At 44.9% G+C, this 22492-nt stretch overlaps 1 protein-coding gene across 2 annotated transcripts in view; it reads right to left on the bottom strand.

Annotated features, from left to right (window-relative positions):
* Positions 1–22492, bottom strand: part of npnta (nephronectin a) — a 68517-nt gene that overhangs the window by 20500 nt on the left and 25525 nt on the right. For both annotated transcript variants that reach the window (XM_055641780.1, XM_055641788.1), the window contains 6 exons: positions 20446–20565; positions 15938–16057; positions 14153–14287; positions 13877–13999; positions 10760–11095; positions 1529–1624 (listed from right to left, as the gene is read on the bottom strand). In XM_055641780.1, the coding sequence (XP_055497755.1) occupies positions 1529–1624; positions 10760–11095; positions 13877–13999; positions 14153–14287; positions 15938–16057; positions 20446–20565 (930 nt within the window). The remainder of the gene's footprint in view (positions 1–1528; positions 1625–10759; positions 11096–13876; positions 14000–14152; positions 14288–15937; positions 16058–20445; positions 20566–22492) is intronic.

The raw sequence follows: 22492 nt of genomic DNA, 5'->3' as shown, positions 1-22492 counted from the left end.
TCCTCAATCTTTGCACATCCCCAAAACCTTACCACTCATCATTTTATTTTCATGTTTCATGTAGTTTTTGTTATTTATAACTGTTGGCAAATTAATTTCCCTCCTGCAATAAATAAAGTTCTATGGTATGGTATGGTATGGTATGGTAAGGCAGCAACTCCACCCCTGCGCCACTGTGCTTCCCAGCATAGCGGGCACACTCAGTGTGTCAGTGAGGGGTAGAATCTAGTGGATGGTCAATTGGAATTTGGGGAGAATAAGGGTAGGATAAGTGTAAAAATGAAAGGCTAATGGTCGGCATGGAATCAGTGGGCCGAAGGGTCTGTTTCCATGCTATGCAAGTTCAGCACGAGTCTGCTTGATGCAGGATATCAGCAGTGGAGTACAAGATATGTAAGGTGAGGTATTGCACATCGGAGACATGTAATGGAAAGCGATCTCCATCTCCATGGCTCTGTTGCCTTAGAAAGTGTGTAATGATGAGTTGCCAGGCAGGGTAACAGCCTGGGAGTGTCCAGAAGGTTAAATCTGACAGAAGGGTGTCGGGCGATGACACCCTGGGGATTACTAGAAAGCAGGAAGAGCCTAGCTATGTTAACAAAGTTAATAAGACCATCTGGCATCTGCAGTCAGTTTTGTGGTCACATAATTCCTTTATTTCTTTACAGCTTCTTCATGGAGAAACGTCCTGGATTCTTTAGACAATGCGGAAACAGGTACTTCCACCTACCGAGACTGCACCGACCAATGATCTCCCTGTACATTAACACTATCCTATAATTTACAATCTTTAGTGAAGCCAATTATGCTACAAACCTGTATGTCTTTGGAGTGTGGGAGGAAACCGGAGAACCCGGAGAAAACCCACGAGGTCACAGGGAGAATGTACAAACTCCGTACAGACAGCACCCGTAGTCAGGATCGAACCCGGGTCTCTGTTGCTGTAAGTCAACAACTCTACCGCTGCGTCACTGTGCCGCCCTGGATCACTGATTTTTATAGCACAGGAGGCCACTCAATTCATCATTCTGTGACCATCTGGACAATCTAATTAATCCCGTCCTGATTTTTTCCCGTAAATTTTTTTTAATATTTTTATCAGCATGCCTTCTGAACGTTCCAACTGAATCTGCTTGCTCCTCTTTTCTCTGCCACAGAAAGTAGTTGAAAGTGTGGAATTCTCTGCCACAGAAAGTAGTTGAGGCCAGTTCATTGGCTATATTTAAGAGGGAGTTAGAAGTGGCCCTTGTGGCTAGAGGAATCAGGGGGTACGGAGAGAAGGCAGGTACAGGATACTTAGTTGGACGATCAGCCATGATCATATTGAATGGCGGTGCAGACTTGAAGGGCCGAATGGCCTACTCCTGCACCTATTTTCTATGTTTCTATGTTTCTTTTCCATTGTATCTCCGTTACTGTGATGAAGCTCTCCTACTCTCAGCAAACTAGAGCTGTGAGCTTTGATTTCATACAACTGGAGCCCTGCCAGCTCTAAACACAGCGTGAGTGACAGGACTGGAATAAATACCTCGGTCGTCTCCAGCATCATTTTCGTCTGCGGTAATCCCCCTTTCAATGTCAAGAAGGCCGAGTAAAGCCCCATTCCCTCCAGGCTGACGTGGGACTGCAAAATGAATGAAGATCTGTTAGATGCAACACAAGATTAATCATGTTCACATACTCCTATAATTACCACAATGGTGAGAGAGCATCAAATGAAGCACTTCTGACTGTCCTGCACATAATTGATCCCTTTGACATCCAAACAATGACAGACCAAGGAAAGCAAATCGGTTAAACATTTCTCTCACTAAGCCCACCGTTAGATCACTGTGTGTGCGCTGATACATCCTGTAATTCTCCTTCAATGGGACAATGTCGGCAGCATTTAAATGCACTGGTTTTGGGGGAGGATCAGCTGAGTGGAAACAGGTTCATTTTGTTCTCACCAACAATGTTCTCGCCGTTTTGTGTGAACGATTAGCAAGCTCCCTGAACGTCCTTAACAACCCGATAATCTACTTTAGTGATGTTGATCGAGTATCAATATTGGCTGGGACTCTGGTGAGAACTCCTCTGCAAATCATCAAAATTGCACCCTAGGAATTGTTCTGCTCAGCAGATGCACAGATGATATTGGCCACGTTTTAGCTAATTTAGTATTTTTGAAAATGACTCTGGCATGCCTTGAAAGTAACGTGAAAAATCCCATTGAAACAATTTTTTTCTTACTCTCTCTTTAAAACCAATGGACCTATCCTGTATATCCTGAATATAGAATAGTACAGCACTGGAACAGGCCCTTCGGCCCACAATGTCTATCCGAACACGGTGTCAAGATAAACTATTCTAATGTGCCTGTGAATAATTAATATCCTTCCATTCCCTACATATATCCGTGCCCATGCAAAAGCCTCTTAAATGCCACTTTCATTTCTGCCTCCACCACCACCCCTGGCAACACAATCCAGGGACCCACCACCCCCTGTGTAAAACACTATGCCCCATACATCTCCTTTAAACGTTGCCTCGCCTTAAAGATATTTTTATTTTTTACAGATTTTGTTTTTACTTCAGATTTCTAGTTTTATGCCTTTTGCTTCCTTATGAATTTTCTTTCTTCCCCCATGTGTCCTGACCCGGTTGGTTGTCTGCTTTTGCTCAAAAAAGTAACAGATTTCTACAAATTAACAAAACTATAAACTTTGGACTGTCTTTGATTGCACTATGGACCTTGGGCTGATTGTGCATTAGTTTTGAGGTTATAACTTTCCTGATTTTGTTTGTTTATTACATGTTATCTATGAGTATTGTGTTTACAGGCCTGTTATGCTGTTGCATGTGATAATGTCATCATTCCATTGTCAGTACATGACAAGTAAAACAGGAGTAGGCCATTCGGCCCTTCGAGCCTACACTCGCTCAGTGGGCGGCACAGTGGTGCAGCAATAGAGTTGCTGCCTTACAGCGCCAGAGACCCGGGTTCAATCCTGCCACAAGGGCCACTATCTCTACGCCCTCTGTAAATATAGCCCCCTGTGAGGGCCCTAGGTGCCCTCTGTGGCAGAGAGTCCCAGAGATTCCCAAGACGTACAGGTGAAAAAAGGTTAATTTGGCTCGGTTTTAAAGGATTTCCTGTGTATCCTTAAGCTGTGAGGGATTGTCCTGGTTGGTACCCAACATCGGCCGAACAATCTTCCGGTGTATCTAGCCTAAACCAAAAAAAACAGAATTTTGTAAGTTTCTATAAGATCCCCTCTCAATCTTCTAAATTCTAGAGACGAGTATAAACCAGTCTATCCAGTCTTTCTTCACAAGACAGTCCTGACCTCCCAGGAATCAGTCTGGTGAACCGTCTCTGCACTCCCTCTATAGCAATAATGTCCTTCCTCAGATTTGGAGACCAAAACTGTACGCAATACTCCAGGTGTGGTCTCACCAAGACCCTGTACAACTGCAGTAGAACCTCTCTGCTCCTATACTCAAATCATTTTGCAATGAAAGCTAACATACCATTCGCTTTCTTTACTGCCTGCTGCACATGCATGCCTACCTTCAATGACTGGTGTACCATGACACCCAGGTCTCGCTGCATCTCCCCCTTTCCCAATCGGCCACCATTTAGATAATAGTCTGCTTTCCTGTTTTTGCCACCCAAATGGATAACCTCACATTTATCCACATTATACCGCATCTGCCAAACATTTGCCCACTCACCCAGCCTATCTAAGTCACCCTGCAGTCTCCTAGCATCCTCCTCACAGCTAACACTGCCCCCCAGCTTAGTGTAATCCGCAAACTTGGAGATATTGCCTTCAATTCCCTCATCCAGATCATTAATATATATTGTAAATAGCTGAGGTCCCAGTACTGAGCCTTGCGATACCCCACTAGTCACTGCCTGCCATTGTGAAAAAGACCCGTTTACTCCTACTCTTTGTCATCATTCCATTGTCAGTACATGACAAGTAAAACACTCTTAATTGACATTTGACTCACCTACACTCGCTCAGTGGGCGGCACAGTGGTGCAGCAATAGAGTTGCTGCCTTACAGCGCCAGAGACCCGGGTTCAATCCTGACTACGGGCGCTATCTCTATGGAGTTTGTATGTTCTCCCTGTGAGCGCCTAGGTGCTCTGGTTTCCTCCCACACTCCAAAGACGTACAGGTTTTAAAGGTTAATTTGGCTTCGGTACAAATTGTTCCACTGTGTAGGATAGTGCTAGTGTACAGGGATTGCTGGTTGGTACGCACTCGGTAGGCCGAAGGGCCCGTTTCCGCGGTGTATTTCTAAACTAAACAAAAAAAAACACACACCAGCGACAACTTACAATGATTAATTAACCTATTGACATCTTTGGGACGAGGAGTTTCCAGTAGGAACCTACGTGTTCACAGAAAGAACTCCACAAAAAGTCAGGATTGAACTTAACTCCCTGGAGCTGGGAGGCAGAGTCTCAGATAGCTGCACCACTGCCTGCCTACATTGTGAAAAATGCGACATCATTTCAATATATTTCAATCGTAGTACACGACAAAACCATTGACAGTTAACAGATATTGGGATATCTCTCTGTATCGCATCATTGAGTTATACAGGCAGAGAGTTATACAGGCCATTCAGCCCAACACATCGGTGGACACCCATCTGTATTAATCCCTGCTTTTGGATCTTCACCCCTATCCACCGATCACCTGCCAGTCTTTGTACCGCCCCCATCTCTTTTGCAGCTTTCTTCCCCCTACTCCAATTAGTTTGAAGTAGGGTCCCGACCCAAAACACCACCTGTCCATGTCCTCCACAGATGGTGCCTGACTCGCTGAGTACACCAGCACTTTGTGGTTTCTTCATGATTCCAGCATCTGCAGGATGATTGTGATTGTCATTGTGTCTCCATCATTTGAATCATTACTTCACAACTTTTCTGTGACTTAAAACCTCCACTTATTCCCATTCGTAAAAGATACTCCCTCTCCCTTAAACACCTGGTGACATTACCAACCGACCCCTTTAAGGAGATGAAGCTGACCCAGATATTGCTAAAGGACCTACAATAAGACTGAGCATCGTTTTTATTTCCTTTTCCTTTGTAATTTTACCAGCAAAATTACCTCAAGATAAAAATCTCCTGAACCCTCTTTAATACTTGGCACTCCAAGGGAGTTGTGCACAAAGAGTTGGGAATGGTCGTTTTAGACAATGAACACAAAGAGTTGGAGTAACTCAGTGGGTCAGGCAGCATCTCTGGAAAACATGCATGTGGCATTTTGAGTCAGGACCTTTCTTTAGACTGAAGATAGTGGGAAAGAGAAAGCTGGCGAAGAGGTGGGGCGGGACCATTCACAAACACTTGAACATGTGAACTTTGACATTATCTGAAAAAGTATTTCAAGAGTGGTTAAACATAGGTTTAAGGTGAGGGGGGAAAGATTTAATAGGAACCTGAGGGGCAACTTTTTCACACAACAGGTGGTGGGTTTCTGCTGCTGGAGGAGGTAGTTGATGCAGGTGGTATCGCAAAGTTTAAGAAACATTTAGGCAGGTACATGGATAGAACAGGTTTAGAGGGATACGAGCCAAATGCAGGCTGGTGGGACTATTATAGATGGGACATGTTGGTAAACTGGGCCACAGGGCCAGTTGGGATGAAGGGTCTGTTTCCACGCTGTAAACCTCCATGACTAACTCCAAATGTGGGCAATGTTTGTTCCACAAAACAACAGTAAAAAAACATATAAAATATATATTCACACATGGTGAATCATGAGTGCTTCCTGATGAGTGGTTTAAAAATAAGTTAATGCTTCAGAGTATCTCAGTTCCACAGCTGAAGCCCTTTATATTTATTCAGAATTAGAAGAACAATGGCCTTGAACTTTACAATGCCAGGAGATACAAAGCCAAGGGAAGCAACTGAGGCCAAAGGCATTGACAGGAACAGAACGCAGAGGGCAGAGCATTAGGTCAGTCAAATTGTAAGCAACTAATGGAGAGACAAGAGTATACCGATGTTGGAATCCAGAGCAAAACTACTAATACTGTTCTTTAGCATTGCCAACCCACACACAATGAGACTGTGTCTTTGACTTCTTTCTCGCTTTTATTATCTGTATTTTAAATGGCTCCCTTTCACCACACAAAACCAAATTAAATCTGTTGATCTGCTTAGTGCCAGATTATCAGGGAGAGGGGACCAAGTGGGAGTGAATACGAGGTGAACACTAGGTGCATCAATCCAGTGTTCATTTGTCTATGCATTCTTTACGCGTCATTATACACAACTGTAGTGAATTTTGGTTCTAGATTTTAGTATCTGCAGTCTATTTTGTATCAGATGGGCTGTTGGCTTCCTGGTGCCAAAGCGGGTGCCATAGTGGCACAGCAGTAGAGTTACTGACTTAGAGCGCGAAATACCCTGTCTGTACGGAGTTTGTACGTTCTGTAACTGTGTCGATTTTCTCCAGGTGTTCCGTTTTCGTCCCATATTCCAAAGACGTGCAGGTATGTTGGTTAATTAGCTTCAATTAAAATTGCCCCTAGTGCGTAGGATAGTGTACATGTAATCGGTGGTCAGCACGGGCTGGGTCGGCTGAAGGGCTTGTTTCCACATTGTGGCTCTAAACCAAATTCAGCAGAAATTTACCGCAAAATTGTGCACAACTCTAACGCCCCTGTGCTGCCCCTAGTCTTAATCTCCAATCACAGGCCCTTTAAGAGTTGTGAAAGTGGAGAAAATCACCTTCAAAACATTATTAGGATGCTTCCTCCCATTCCGTTACAGTAAAATGCAACCTGCATGATTTAGAATGATCACTACCTATAGAGAATGCATTTCACAAATAGAAGAGGTCCAATTTCTAGGCTTGTGCATCTGGTGATAACTGGAACAGAATGTGAAATGGGCAGCACACTGGCACAGCTACTTCCTCACAACTCCAGTGACGTCAGGTGCTGACACTGTGGAGTTTGCACGTTCTCCCTGTCACCATGTGAACTTCCCCAGGCTGTTTCAGTTTGCTCTCAGATCCCAAGAAAAAGCTGTGGTTTAATTGTGCTTAGAGTGTACATGATTGATAGCGTTGTGGGAGAGGTGATGGAAATATGGGAAGAATAAAACGTGAATACCATAAAATTCATGTAAATGGGTACTTGCTGATCATTGAGGAATTGTTAAATCATTTAGAAAGATTGCATGTCCCTGGAGCAAATGGGTCAGCATGGACAGTAGACTGAATGGACCATTTCCAATCCGAGTCTAAATCTGTATAGGAAAGTGACAACTTGTACAGTCGGTGCATATTAATAAATATTAAGATGGAGACACAAGGAACTGTAGATACAAAGTGTTGAAGAAACTCAGCGGGTCAGGCAGCATCTCTGGAGGACATGGACATGCAGTTTTAAGAAGGGTCCCACCCAAAACATCGCTATCCATGACCTCTAGAAATTCTGCCTGTCCTGCTGAATTACTCCAGCATGCTGTGTATTAAGACATAAATATTTAGACAGATTTGTGAAGATTTTTTGGGACATGCATATACAATAATCTGTGGAAATTTTGCTTTGAGTTTTGCTTTGTAGTTTAAAAAATCTCTGCAAAGTATGCTAACAGTACTGAGGTCCACCTTTGGCTATGTGTTTCTTGGATAGACTTGAGCCTAGATCATCAGGTATAAGCACATCATTGGGTGAGATGAATTCTAACTATGACAGAAATGTTTGGAATGTCACTTAGATATTAAGAGCCTAATTGAGTTGGTGAATGATTTCTCAGTCTACTTACAGGAGGAATTGTTACATCATTTTGAAATATTACATGTCCCTGGAGCAAATGTTGTGTGGTGGTGTCAAGGGAAAATTACTAAATTGGGCGATATTTGATATCTACTGAATTTTTAATTTAGTTTAGAGATATAGCATGGAATCAGGCCATTCGCCCCACAGGGTTCATGCCAACCATCTCATGAGCACCTGCTCATTCTAGTTCTATGTTATCCCACTTTTTCATCCACTCATGCATGGACTCTGCAGAGTTCCAATAAATTTTGTCAGGCTTTTGAAATTCATTCCTTGGCCCATTGCTTTATGTTTATCGTAACTATTGCCTGAAATAGAATAAGGTTTGGCTCATTATTGTCAGGAAGCTGGCACGTCGCATGAGGAACAGTTAGCTCCCAGACACAGACTTGGATCGAAGTTCAACAAGAGGAAAGAGGCCAAAGCTTTTCCAATCATAGTCAACAGGCAAGACATCTAGCCACAAGCCACAGTCTTGCTTCATTGGAATGCTCGGCTTTAAAGGAGCAGCACAGTGGCACCGCTGGTAGGGCTGCTGCCTCACAGCGCCAGAGTCCCGTGTTCAATCCTAATGTTTATCGTGTCTCCCAAAGACGTGCAGATTTGTAGGTTAATTGGCCTCTGTAAATTGTCCCTAGTGTGTAGGGTGTGGATGCAATAGTGGGATAACTTGGAATTGGTGTGAATGGGTGATCGGTGGTCACAGTTCTATCACCATGGCCTATTTCCATGCTGTCTCTTTCAATAAAAAAAAAAATAGGTCCAGAACTCCTACACTGGCTTGGAAATGTAATATATGCATGTGCCTTGTTATACAGCTGTGCAGAAGATCAGCATGCCCCTTCCACCTACCCTCTGCTCCTCCCTGTTGAGAGCCAAGGAACGCTGGTAAGTGGAAGTTTACTACATCCCTAGAAGGAAGAGGGGAGCATTGGAGTACAAATAGCTTTATAAAGAGGAGTGGTCTCAGCGACCTGTGTGTGCTTTCACTGCCTTGAGGTTGGACACGAGAAGCAACAATGGGATACAATACGGGAAGAAGATAATTAACACAAGAATTAATTGTTTTGGAAGGAACTACTGGTGCTGATTTACACCGAAGATAGACACAAAATGCTGGAGCAACTCAGCGTCAGGCAGCATTTCTGGAGAAAAAGAATAGGTGACGTTTCGGGTCGGAACTCTTCTTCAGACTGAAAGTAGAGGTTGGAGTGACATAAGCTGGAGGCGAGAAAAGGCCAGAACACATCAGAAGCGGCCACGGGTGACCTCAGGAAGGGTGGAGGCCCATAATGGCCCATTGTTGGCTGGGAAATGTGTGATAACAAGAGGGATACAGGAATGTGAACAGTGAAACTGGGAGGACCAGAATGGTGGGAGACGAGGGGGGGGCGAGGGGAATGCAAGAGGTACTTGATGTGGGCGAAATCAATGGTCATTGTTGGGTTGAAAGCTGGCCAAATGCCTGGTTCTTCAGATGCTTACATCAATCACGTTAAATGCAATTTGGACATCTTTATTCCACATTTAGTTTTCAACTGAACTACAAGAAACTGCCTAATAAAACAGCCGGACTGATATAAACACTTTTTAGTGTTGATTCTGCAATTGGAGGAAATTATTTGATATGAAAATGTAAAATGCAGGATGGAAACAGGCCCTTCGGCCCACCGAGTCCATGCTGACCATCGATCACACCTCCACACTAGTTCTCTTATCCCACTTTTGCATCCACACTTTTTCCACACACAGTGTGGTGGGTTTATGCAAAGAGCTGTCAGTAATTGAGGCAAGTATGAGAACAGCATTTAAAAGACATTTGGAAAGGTACATGGATAGGAAGAATTTAAAAGGATATCAGTCGAACGCTGATATTCTATGGGTAGTGTAGATGGAGCATCTTGTTCGGCATGCGTAAGTTGGACCGCTGCTATCCATGCCGTATAACTCACTGACTATGACACTCGGGACAATTTTTGGGTGCCAATTTACCTACAAACCTGCACCCCTTTTGGGATGTGGGAAGAAACCGGAGCACCCGGAGAAACCCATGCACAGAGAGAACGTGCAAACTCCACACTGCACCTGAGGTCAGAATTGATCCCGGGCTCTGGAACTGAGGGAGTGGCCCGACGAGATGCGCCACTGTTCTGCTTGTCACATACACATGCGAAGAATTTTCTTTTTTAGAAGTATTACGAACATGCAAACAGCAGATTGTCAACGTTGCAGGTCGAACCATTAGCAATTCCTTTCCCCACTCAGATGCTGCTCAAAGTGCTAACTTCCTCCAGCAGATAGTTCGTTGAACTGGAACGCAGTTTAGCAAGTTTCATCTAATCAAAATTACACCTTGTTCAACATAGGACCTCTAATGGAAAAGGGAAAATGTAGAATCCACAATATAATTTATAATGTGAATGAATTTTAATCACACACAGGCATTGACGTAGGAAAATGAATACATTCATATCATAGTTATAGGATCATACAGCACGGAAACAGACCCTTCAGCACGACTTGCCAATGCTGACCAACATGCCCTCTAAACTAGTCCAACCTGCCTGCTTTTGGCCCATATCCCACCAAACCTTTCCTATCCAGGTACCAGTCCAAATGCCTTTTAAATGCTATAATAAGACCCGTCTTATCTACCTCCTCTGGCAAAAATACACAGTCAGAAGAAGGGTCCTGATCTTAAACATCAACTATCAATGTTCTCTAGAGATGCTGCCTGACCCACTGAGTTACTCAAGAAGTCTTGTGTAAACTAGCATATGCATTTTCTTGTTTCTACCTCTTCTGGCAGCTTGGTCCATATACCCACCTCCCTCTGTGTGAAATATCCACATATTTTCCCGTCACTTTCGTTTGTTCCATAGTTTCTAGCTCAATGACAGAACAGTTTCCTGAACTTCCTGAACAACAAAATGTAGCATTGTAATAGTTCAGGTACTTACTGAAAACATCCCCTCTTTGCCGTGGGACTTCAATGGGTATTCTGTTATCCACAGGCATGACTAACGTCGTGGTTGCAGCTGAGGTTGTGCTGGTTGTGCTGGTTGTGGTTGCAATTGTTGTTGTCCTTACTGTTGTTGTCGCGGCTGTGGTTGTGCTTGGCTTTGTGGTTGGGATGGGACGTTGTGTTTTGACCTCTGGCTTCTTGTTAATGAATGGCTGGGTCACCGTGGTGGTTTTCCTCCTACTCATTGCTGGGGTGGTGTTGGGCACATAAATACCATTCCCAGTTCCATTGATTTTGGGTGGGATCGTAAACACAGGGTATTTCTCGTCAACTGAAAAACAAGAGAGTCAGTGCCATTAAATAGTGACTGGTTTGCCAATGTTTAAATCACATTGTTCATTGTACACAGTAGTTCAATGTTTGTTCTTAGCTTTAAAATGACAGCACGATCTTGGCTTTGAGGCAACACAGACACAAAAGAGAATCAGCCTGCTTTAGTCTCACACATATACACCAGACACTCAAGGCATTGCCAAAGGGCCTAAGGTAGGTGACATGTCTGATCTTTGGACTAACAAACAATATCTGGAGAAAAAGGGATAATAAAAATGTGAGCAAATTCATTTCAATCATTTATCCAATTTGTTGCTACTTATACATTTTTATTCATATTAGTCAAACTTTCTGACAACACAGTGGTGCAGCTGATAGAGCAGCTGCCTCACAGCGCCAGAGTCCCGGGGTTCGATCCTGACCTCGGGTAATGCTCGTGTGGAGTTTGCACGTTCACCCTACCATTTCCTCCGGGTGTTCTGGTTTCTGCCCACATCCACAAGACGTGCAGGTTTTTTGGATTCATTGGCCTCTGTAATCTGCCTCCAGTGAGTTGGGAGTGGATGAAGAAAGCGGGATAGCATAGAACTAGTGTGAACAGGTGATATGAGGTGCTGATCCTCCTGTTTGCGTATGGCCTCACTCTGACAATGGAGAAGGCCCAGGACCCAAAGGTCAGTATGGGAATGGGAAGGGGATTTAAAATGTTTGGCAACTGAAAGATCTCGTAGGCCTTAGCGAACCAAGCGCAAGTGTTTAGTGAAATGGTCACCAAGTCTATGCTTGATCTCGCCCATATACTATTACGTGATTACCCACTGCATTAAACACAAAATGGGGACAAGATCCAATCCTCTCCAGGTGCTGGGTTTGGCCATTGGTGGATATTTTCACCAAGTGGCAGAGATAGGATTGACTTCCTAGTTCTGCTTTTTCAAATAAACTGACATGAAACATTCCAATGTCAGTTTGGAGATGTTACAGTATGTAAACTTGTCACATTACTAGTACATTCTCTGCTGAAGGGAGGATGAGGATGTAATTGTAGCATGGCCAGTTAATGTAAACAATCTCTGCCTTAAAATTTGACATACTAATTTATTACTTGAAAATTTGACAAGTCTGCACAGGCACAATTTAAAAATTAAAAAAATAGTCATGCAGCATGAAAACAGGCCCCATAGGACAAACATGCCCACGGCGACCAACATGTCTCATCTACAATAGTCTCACCTGCCTGTGTTTGAAACAGGCCCAAATCCCTCTATATCTGTCCTCTCCACGTACCTGTCTAAATTATAGATAATTATTTCCAAAATGTCAGTAAGAATGCAAAGTTTTAAGAAGTGGGAATACTTTGGCACCAATTTTTTTTTGTGTCCATAATAATTTTATAAATAAATAATATTATAAATAAAATCTTATAAAACGGTGTCCTCAATATGTTTTCTTTCTGAATAAAGCATGCAGCAGAAAGGACAGAATTTTTCAGGTAACATTTCTAGAAGGTTTTTTAAGTCAAATCCCACATGCACCTGGTTTGGGACAATTGCTAAGTGGAGTCTATGTAAAGATAATACACAAAGTGTTGGAGAAACTTAGTGGGTCAGGCGGCATCATTGGAGAACATGGATAGTTTAGAGAGATACAGCATGGAAACAGCCCACACCGAACATCGATCACCCATACCCTAGTTCTATGTTATCTCAGTTTCATATTCTACAGACCAGGGGCAATTTACAGAAGCCAATTAACCTACAAATCTGCACGCCTGTGGAATGTGGGAGGAAACTGGAGCACCCGGAGAAAACCCATGCTGTCACAGGGAGAACATTCGGCACGGACTAGAAGGGTCGAGATGGCCTGTTTCCGTGCTGTAATTGTTATATGGTTATATGGTTAACATACAAACTCCACTCAGACAGCATCCGAGGTCAGGATCAAACCCGGATTGCTGTTGCTGTGAGGTAGTAACTCTACCGCTGATGTTAGGTGACGTTTTGGGTCGGGACCCTTCTTCAGAAAAGTTAAATGGACAGCATGTCTATCCTCTATAGAAGAGGTAACTGGCGTCAACCACTTTGTCCACTCATATTTAGCAGGCAAGCTTTATTTAATTTGTTTGTAATAACAAAATCCCAAATCTAGCATGGTTCTAATATTGCACATTATTTCAAACATGCAACTCTATACCTGCATTATAACCAATATATTTTCCTGCTTTGAGCGGCAGAGAAATATCAAGTTAATTTCAGACGAAGATGACTGAGGTTCAGGCAAACTTTACTGTGAACAATTCAGTCAACTCAGGAAAGGGTCTCACAATTGTGAGGTCATGATTAATACTGGATTTATAGAGTCAACAAGGTGACTAACGGTGACCATTTGCCCCATCACGCCTTTCCCAATGCTTTGAAATTCAGTTACAGCTATTGCCCTCTTCTCTCTCCATGCAAGTTATAAATAAGAAAGACCATAAGATAATGAGACATAGGAGCATAATTAGGGCATTCGGTCCATCAAGTCCGTTCTGCCGTTCAATCATGGCTGATCTATTTTCCCCTCTCAACCACATTCTCCTGGCTTTTCCCTACATCCTCTGACAACTTAATAATCAAGAACCTATCAATCTCCACTTAGAAATTACCCAATGTCTTGGCCTCCACAGCCTTTTGTGGCAATGAATTCCACAGATTCACCACCCTCTGTTTGGAATGTGAAGAACTATTCTAAAACATGAGGAGTTATTAGGCTGCTCTGTTTGAGTTGATGTACATACCTGTACAGCTGTAACCATTGCCCCAGAAGCCTCTCACACACTTGCATTTATAAAAGCCTGGTATATTGTGACAGGTAGCAAAGGAATTGCATTTATGTGTCCTCCTTGAACACTCGTCGATATCTAGGAGAGAAGGGAACAAAAATGTCAATGTGGCTTCCCATTCTTATCACGTCTACAACTCTGCCAATCACATCAAAGGTTCGGATGCAAAGTTTATTCTCCTCAGGCCAGTAACTATTGGGCCCTTTGTTAGACAGAGTCCTTACCACTCACCTATACACCGATACTTCCCATCGTAGTACCGCAGTTCAAAGCCATCGTGGCATTTGCAGAAGTAACTTCCAAATGTATTAATGCATTTCCGGAAACGAGGGCACACAACCCTGCCAGCAGCACACTCGTCAACGTCTAAAAGGAAATTGCAGGAGGTGGTCAAATCAACAGCAACTTCCATTTGTACTGCTCCATGTACTAAAACACTAACATCCAAACCTCTTCACCGTGACGTCTTTGTTAAATAAACTGATGCTGAAGCATAAGCAGCAACCAAAGGATTGACCAAAGGGAAATACATTTCATGCTGCTTCAGCAAGGACAGCAGCATAATCAAGGACCCGTCACACCCCGGCCACTCCCTCTTCCATCAGGCAAGAGGTGCAGAAGTTTGAAAACACACACCTCCAGATTCAGGGGCTGTTTCTTCCCAGCTGTTATCAGGCAGCTGCACCGTCCTACCAACAACTAGAGAGCAGGTCTGACCTCATTGCAGATCCTCAGACTATCTTCAATCGGACTTTATCTTGCACTAAACATTATTCTCTTTATCCTGCATCAGAACACTGTGGGCGGCTTGAATGTAATCATACTTAGTCTTTACGCTCATACATGACAATAGTAAATAAAGCAGTGACAATAGGTAATAGTGCCAGTGGGGTGCCACGTGGCTCGATGCTGGGGCTCCAGTTATTTACAATATATATTAACAATTTAGACGAGGGAATTAAATGTAACATCTCCAAATTTGCGGAGGAAACAAAGCTGGGTGGCAGTGTGAGCTACGAGGAAGCTGCAAGGTTATTTAGATAGGTTGGGTGAGTGGGCAGATGCATGGCAGATGTAGTATAAAGTGGATAAATATGAGGTTAACCACTTTGGTGGCAAGAACAGGAAGGCAGATTATTATCTGAATGGTGTCAGATTAGGAAAAGGGGAGGTGCAACGAGACGTGGGTGTGCTTGTACATCAGTCACTGAAAGTAAGCATGCAGGTAAAGCAGGCAGTAAAGAAAGCTAATAGCATGTTGGCCTTCAGTGCGAGAGGATTTAAGTTTAGTAGCAAGGAAAACCTACTGCAGTTGTACAAGGCCCTGGTGAAACTGCATCTGGAGTATTGTGTGCAATTTTGCTCTCCAAATTTGAGGAAGGACATTATAGCTATTGAGGGAGTGCAGCGTAGGTTCACCAGGTTAATTCCCGGGATGGTGGGACTGACATATGATGAAAGAATGTGTCGACTGGGCTTGTATTCACTGGAATTTAGAAGGATGAGAGGGAATCTTATAGAAACATATAAAATTATTCAAGGTTTGGACAGGGTAGATGCAGGAAAAATGTTTCCGATGTTGGGCGAGTCCAGAACCAGGAGGTACAGTTTAAGAATAAGGGGTAGGCCATTTAGGACTGAGATGATGAAAAACATTTTTACCCAGAGAGTTGTGAATCTGTGGAATTCTCTGCCACAGAAGGCAGTGAAGGCTGATTCACTGGATGTCTACAAGAGAGAGTTAGATTTAGCTCTTAGGGCTAAAGAAATCAAGAATATGGGGGAAAAGCAGGAACGACGTACTGATTTTAGATGATCAACCATGATCATATTGAATGGCGGTGCTGGCTCGAAGGTCGAATGGCCTACTCCTGCACCTATTTTTTTTTAATTAAACTAAACTAATTCAAGCTATTCAAATTTAATTTATTTAAGTTCTACTGCTGCCTCTAGATCTTTCAACCAGAACATTGTCTGGAAGAACTGTCCGCTGTGAAGAAATGCTGAGATACTCACCTATGCAGGTCCTGCCGTCTGGAGCAAGCTGTAGCCCAGCAGATGGACAACGGCAGTGGATTTCTCCTTTCACCTTATCACAGCCGTACTGGCAGTTTGCCATGGCGCACGATCGTGTATCTGTCGACAGATGCAAGCTAGTTCATTCACACACCAGCGCCAGCAAGTCAGCATCCTCAGCTCGCATGCAGGTAGCTGGCATTGGCAACGTGTGCCCTGGTCTATTTGCCCCAGAACACACGGACAAGTTAATGGTTCAGGCTGTTCGTGCCCCACCGAACCCCATTGTCTCCGCCTGTTCGTGCCCCACCGAACTCATTTCCAAATACCTTGACTCCATCCTATCACCCTTGGTTAAATCCCTCCCTACCTATGTTCAAGACACCTCAGACACTCTCCGTCGTCTCCGCGCATTCAATTCTCTAGGCCCTCACCCCCTCATCTTCACCATGGACGTCCAATCACTATACACCTCCATCCCCCACCACGATGGTCTCACAGCCCTCCGGTTCTTCCTCGACCAGAGAAGCAACCCATACCCAGCCACTGACACTCTCCTCCGCCTCGCGGAGCTGGTCCTTACCCTCAATAACTTCACGTTCGACTCCTCCCACTTCCTCCAAATACAAGGCGTAGCTATGGGCACACGCATGGGCCCCAGCTATGCCTGCCTATTTGTAGGTTACGTCGAGCAATCCTTGTTCAATACATACCAGGGCCCCATCCCCGACCTCTACCTCCGCTACATCGACGACTGCTTTCGTGCCACCTCCTGCACCCGCACACAACTGACTGACTTCATCCACTTCACCACTAACTTCCATCCGGCACTCAAATACACCTGGACCATTTCCGACACTTCCCTACCATTCCTTGACCTCACTATCTCCATTGCAGGTGATAGACTTCTAACCGACATACACTATACACCCACTGGCTCCCATGGCTATCTGGACTACACTTCTTCCCACCCTGCTTCCTGTAAGGACTCCATCCCCTACTCCGAATTCCTCCGTCTACGCCGCATCTGCTCCACGGATGAGGCGTTCCACACCAGGACATCTGAAATGTCCCCACTATTCAGGGAACGGGGGTTCCCCTCCTCCACCATAAATGAGGCTCGCACCAGGGTCTCTTCCATACCCCGCAACACTGCTCTCTCTCCCCATCCCCGCACTCGCAACAAGGGCCGAGTCCCCCTAGTCCTCACCTTTCACCCCACCAGCCGTCACATACAAAAAGTAATCCTCCGTCAGTTTCGCCACCTCCAACGTGACCCCACTACTCGCCACATCTTCCCATCTCCCCCCATATCTGCCTTCCGCAAAGACCGCTCCCTCCATAACTCCCTTGTCAATTCTTCCCTTCCCTCTCGGTCCACCCCATCCCCGGGCACTTTTCCTTGCAACCGCAAGAGATGCAACACTTGTCCCTTTACCTCCCCCCTCGACTCCGTTCAAGGACCCAAGCAATCGTTCCAGGTGCGACAGAGGTTTACCTGCATCTCTTCCAACCTCATCTATTGCGTCCGCTGCTCTAGATGTCAGCAGATCTATATCGGTGAGACCAAGCGGAGGTTGGGCGATCGTTTCGCCGAACACCTCCGCTCGGTCCGCAATAACCAAGCTGACCTCCTGGTGGCTCAGCACTTCAACTCCCCCTCCCACTCCGCCTCCGACCTCTCTGTCCTGGGTCTCCTCCATGGCCACAACGAGCAGCACCGGAAATTGGAGGAACAGCACCTCATATTCCGTTTGGGGAGTCTGCACCCCGGGGGCATGAACATCGAATTCTCCCAATTTTGTTAGTCCTTGCTGTCTCCTCCCCTTCCTCAGCCCCCCTGCTGTCTCCTCCCATCCCCCAGCCTTCTGGCTACTCCTCCTTTTCCCTTTCTTGTCCCCACCCACCCCCCCCCCCGATCAGTCTGAAGAAGGGTTTCGGCCCGAAACGTTGCCTATTTCCTTCGCTCCATAGATGCTGCTGCACCCCGCTGAGTTTCTCCCAGCTTTTTTGTGTAACCAATGGTTCAGGCAATGTGGCTTCACTTTAATACAGTATACCCTCGTTATAACGGACCCCAGGGGGGTTGGGGGGAGGGGGGGGGGGGGGGGGGGGGGGGGGGGGGGTGGCATGGTGTCCGCTATTGCCGAATGGCTGCTTTAACCGAGTGAGGGAGGTAAATATTAACTAGTTTAACCCAAGGCCGGTACGGAAGAAACACAGCATTGAAGGGTTGGGGTTAATCCAGCATGAATTCACAGCCGTGGTACGTCAGGGACGGGTCCAGTACTGACGCAGCCTTCATTCTGCTCCCTCTCTCTATTCCCACAACCAAAACTCCCGCCATGTGGCACCAGCTCACCGGGTAATCTGGCGGAAGTGGGCGGGGGAGGGGTGGTGCAACGGGAGCCTCGTTACAACCAAAACCCGTTGTACAGATGTCTGTATTGCATGGGTTTACTCTATCCATCCCACTCCCATTCCGACCTGCTTGCACTCACTCTCCTATTTGCCAAGACACCAGAGACTGACAGGCTGGCATTCTGTGGCATCGTTCAAGCCCTCAATGTGTTGTTGAACATAAAACACAGCACACAAAATGGCCCTTTGGTCAGAACATGATGTCAAGCAAATCTTTTAACTATCAGCGGAGTACTTTCAGTGATAAGCCTGTAGCTAACTGGCACAGAGCAGTTCCACATTGTGATAATGGCCTGATAACATGTTTTAATGGTGAATATCTATTGGTTAAGTCACTGGAGCTGTCTTTACTTCATTTCAAAGTAATGCCGTGGGATGTTTCACTTTGGAAACCTTCCAGGAACCTAATCTCATCTGAAAGATGACATCCCTGAACCAGCAGCACTCATGGAAGCTTCAGCACAGATTTGTACACATAGATGTTTGGACTGGGCCGACAACCTTCTGTATGGAGTCATGGTGACGAACGTAACATCGGGAAGAAAACTTCACCTGATTCTAGGCGAGAAGATTTATAGTGACCTATGAGTCTGAAGAAGGGTCTTGACCCAAACCATCACCCATTCCTTCTCTCCAGAGATGCTGCCTGTCCCGCTGAGTTACTCCAGCATTTTGTGTTTATCGTCGGTGTAAACCAGCATCTGCAGTTCCATCCTACACAGACTTATAGTGATGCGGCGGGTAGAGCTGCTGCCATACAGCACTAGTGACCTGGGTTCAATCCTGAAGCTGTCGGACATTTCCACATTCTTCCTGTGACCGCCATTTCCCAGTATTTCCCATTTCCTTTCACAACCCAAAGCTAACAGCTTGATTGACCAATGAGACACACAAAATGCTGGAGTAACTCAGCGGGCCAGGCAGCATCCGTGGAGATAATAGATAGGTGACGTTTTAGGTGGGGACCCTTCTTCAGACTGATCGTGGTGTGGGGTGAGCGGGGACAGTCAGTTTGATTGTCATTTGATATTGTTAAGCTGGAAAGGGTACAGCGAAGAATTACAAGGATATTGCCAGGATTCGAGGGGCTGAGTATAGGGTGAAGTTAAGCAGGCTAGGACTTTAGTCTTTGGAGCGCAGGAGGATGAGGGGTGATCTTATAGAGTTGCATAATATCATGGGGAAATTAAAAAGAGTTAATGTGCAGAATCTTTTACCCAGAGTAGGGGAAGAGAGAACCAGAGGACTTGGCTTTAAGGTGTTGTGGGGAATCTTTAATAAGTGCCTGATGGCAGCCTTTTTAAACAACTGGTGGTGGATGTATGGAACGAGCTGCCAGAGGAGGTAGTTGAGACAGGTACTATCACAACACTTAAAAAACATTTGGACAGGTACGTGGATAGGATAGGTTTAAAAGGAGATGCGCCAAGCGCAGGCATGTGGGACTAATGCAGATGGCCCATGTTGGTCAGTGTAGTGTAGGCAAGTTATTTCCACACTGTGGCTCTATAACTCTGTAAATTACTCCTAATCAGGAAGCAAATAGTAAAACCTGGAAATTGACATAAATATAGAGAGAATAAAATGGGATTAGCATACCATTTATGTAAATGGATACTTTATGGCCAGCAGAGACACAATGGACCAAGGGGCCTCTTAAAAATGTTGGGGGACATTTTTTGATTAAACAAAAAGATACAGCATAGAAAAAGACTAACCATCGATCACCCATTCACACTAGTTCAATGTTATCATAATTTCGCATCCACTCCTCACACATTTGGGACAATCTTACAGAGGCCAATTAACTTAAAACCTGCACATCTTTGATATGCGGGAGGAAACCGGAGCACCCGGAGGAAATCCATGCAGTCACGGAGGGAGAATGTACAAAATTTGCCCAGACACCCACAAGGTCAGGATTGAACCCGGCTCTCTGGCACTGTGAGGCAGCAGCTCTAACAGCTGCGCCACTGTGCCACCCATTTGCTTATGTTAAGTATATGACTGTTAAGTATATGACTGTCCCGAAAGCACAGTCTAAAGTGAAGCCTGAGATTGCATTTAGTCAAAGGCAGGTCACTCACTTGCACACGATCCATCAGACATGAGCATGTAGCCATTCAGGCAGTAGCACTTGTAGCTGCCGTACGTATTCATGCACCGATGCTTGCATGGCCGAGGCTTCATCCCACACTCGTTAAAATCTGTTCAGAAACACAAATTCACAGATCTCATCAGATTAATTTACAAAATGAGTACTGCTAGTCGTAAGAGTTAAAAATCATAATTTCATGCTGGTTACCCATTCTGTTTCAATTAAAAATTAAACTCTCATTGCTAAGAAGCAATGACTTCTGGCTGGGGTGGTTCAGTAACTGCATCAATATTACTTGAAGTATAATGGCTAAGCATGTTGTAGCATTAGGGCTAGGGTGCTTGCAATACACCAGTACTGCTGCAGTATCTGTAAGACTATGTCGTGGCATGCTGCAGGTTTATATCATGGTTGATTCACTGAATCATCAGAACTTACAACCTATTTAGCTTTAACTTTCCTATGCTGACTTTCAATAAAAATCAGACCTACTCTCTACGTAATCCCAAAAGGATACCAACTGCTGGTGTAATTCAGCAGGTTAGGTTCTGGAGAATCAAAAGTGTGAAGAAGGGTCTCACTCCAAATTGTCACCGATCCAAGTTACCAGAGATAGACACAAAATGCTGGGGTAACTTAGTGGGTCAGGCAGCATCTCTGGAGAAAAGGAATAGGTGGAACCCTTTTTCAGAAACCTTCCCAAAACCTATCTCTTTACCCCAGAGATGCTGCCTGTCCCACTGAGATACTCCAGCATTTTGTGTCTATCTTCTGTATAAATGAGCATCTGAAGCTCCTTCCTACACAGTTAATCAGCAGGCTGCCTGACCTACTGAGTTACTCAAGCACTTTGTGTCCATTTGTGAAACCAGCTTCTGTGGTTCCTCATTTCCACATCGATATAATCCCCATGGCTGTCCAACCCCCTTTTTTTTAGAATCAAACAAAGAATGCTAGAACTTTTCAGCATCTGTGGAGGGAGAAAAGAAGTGTAACATTTCAGCTCAATGCCCTTGATGAGATTCCAAGACAGGCATTGCAGCTGGATATCTAAGCTGCCGACAGGAAACAGTGCAGTTTCTGGAGGGAATATCCGGACAAGATGCAGTATAATATTTCCTAGGGGGAGTGCTTTGCACTGACACAGATGAGGATGTACATGCATTGAAAAAAGCGATGAGAGTATGAATGTTGCTTATCGAAAATGAATGAAGCCCACTCACTGTCACATACCCTGCTAATTCTGTTTCCTTTCCTATACACAAGCTTAGTATTATCTGTCGGGGAGACAGATAAGATAGTGGCATTTAAGAGGCTTTCAGCTATGCATATTGCTATGCAGAAAATGGGGTTGATAGGGATCATGTGCAGGCAGGGGGGATTAGTTTAGCTTTGCATTATGTTCAATGTGGACATTGTGGGATAAAGAACCTGTTCCTGTGCTGCATTGTTCTATGTACTGTAGATAGATTTAATGTGGGAATCTTTGGAGTATTGTGTTCAGTTTTGGTGATCCTGCTATCGGAAAGATTTTGTTAAGCTGGAAAGAATGCAGTGAAGATTTACGAGGATACACAAAATTGCTGGAGAAGCTCAGCGGGTGCAGCAGCATCTATGGAGCGAAGGAAATAGGCAATGTTTCGGGCCGAAACCCTTCTTCAGACTGATGGGGGGTGGGGGGGAGAAGGAAGGAAAAAGGGAGGAGGAGGAGCCCGAGGGCGGGGGGATGGGAGGAGACAGCTCGAGGGTTAAGGAAGAGGAGGAGACAGCAAGGGCTAGCAAAACTTGGAGAATTCACCGTTCATGCCATCCGGACGCAAGCAACCCAGGCAGAATATGAGGTGCTGTTCCTCCAATTTCCGGTGTTGCTCACTCTGGCAATGGAGGAGACCCAGGACAGAGAGGTTGGATTGGGAATGGGAGGGGGAGTTGAAGTGCTAAGCCACCGGGAGTTCAGGTAGGTTATTGCGGACTGAGCGGAGGTGTTCGGCGAAACGATCGCCCAACCTCCGCTTAGTCTCCCCAATGTAAATCAG

Source organism: Leucoraja erinacea, chromosome 1, assembly GCF_028641065.1.
Source record: "Leucoraja erinacea ecotype New England chromosome 1, Leri_hhj_1, whole genome shotgun sequence".
Lineage (NCBI taxonomy): Eukaryota > Metazoa > Chordata > Chondrichthyes > Rajiformes > Rajidae > Leucoraja > Leucoraja erinaceus.
This window is presented reverse-complemented; position numbering and strand designations above follow the sequence as displayed.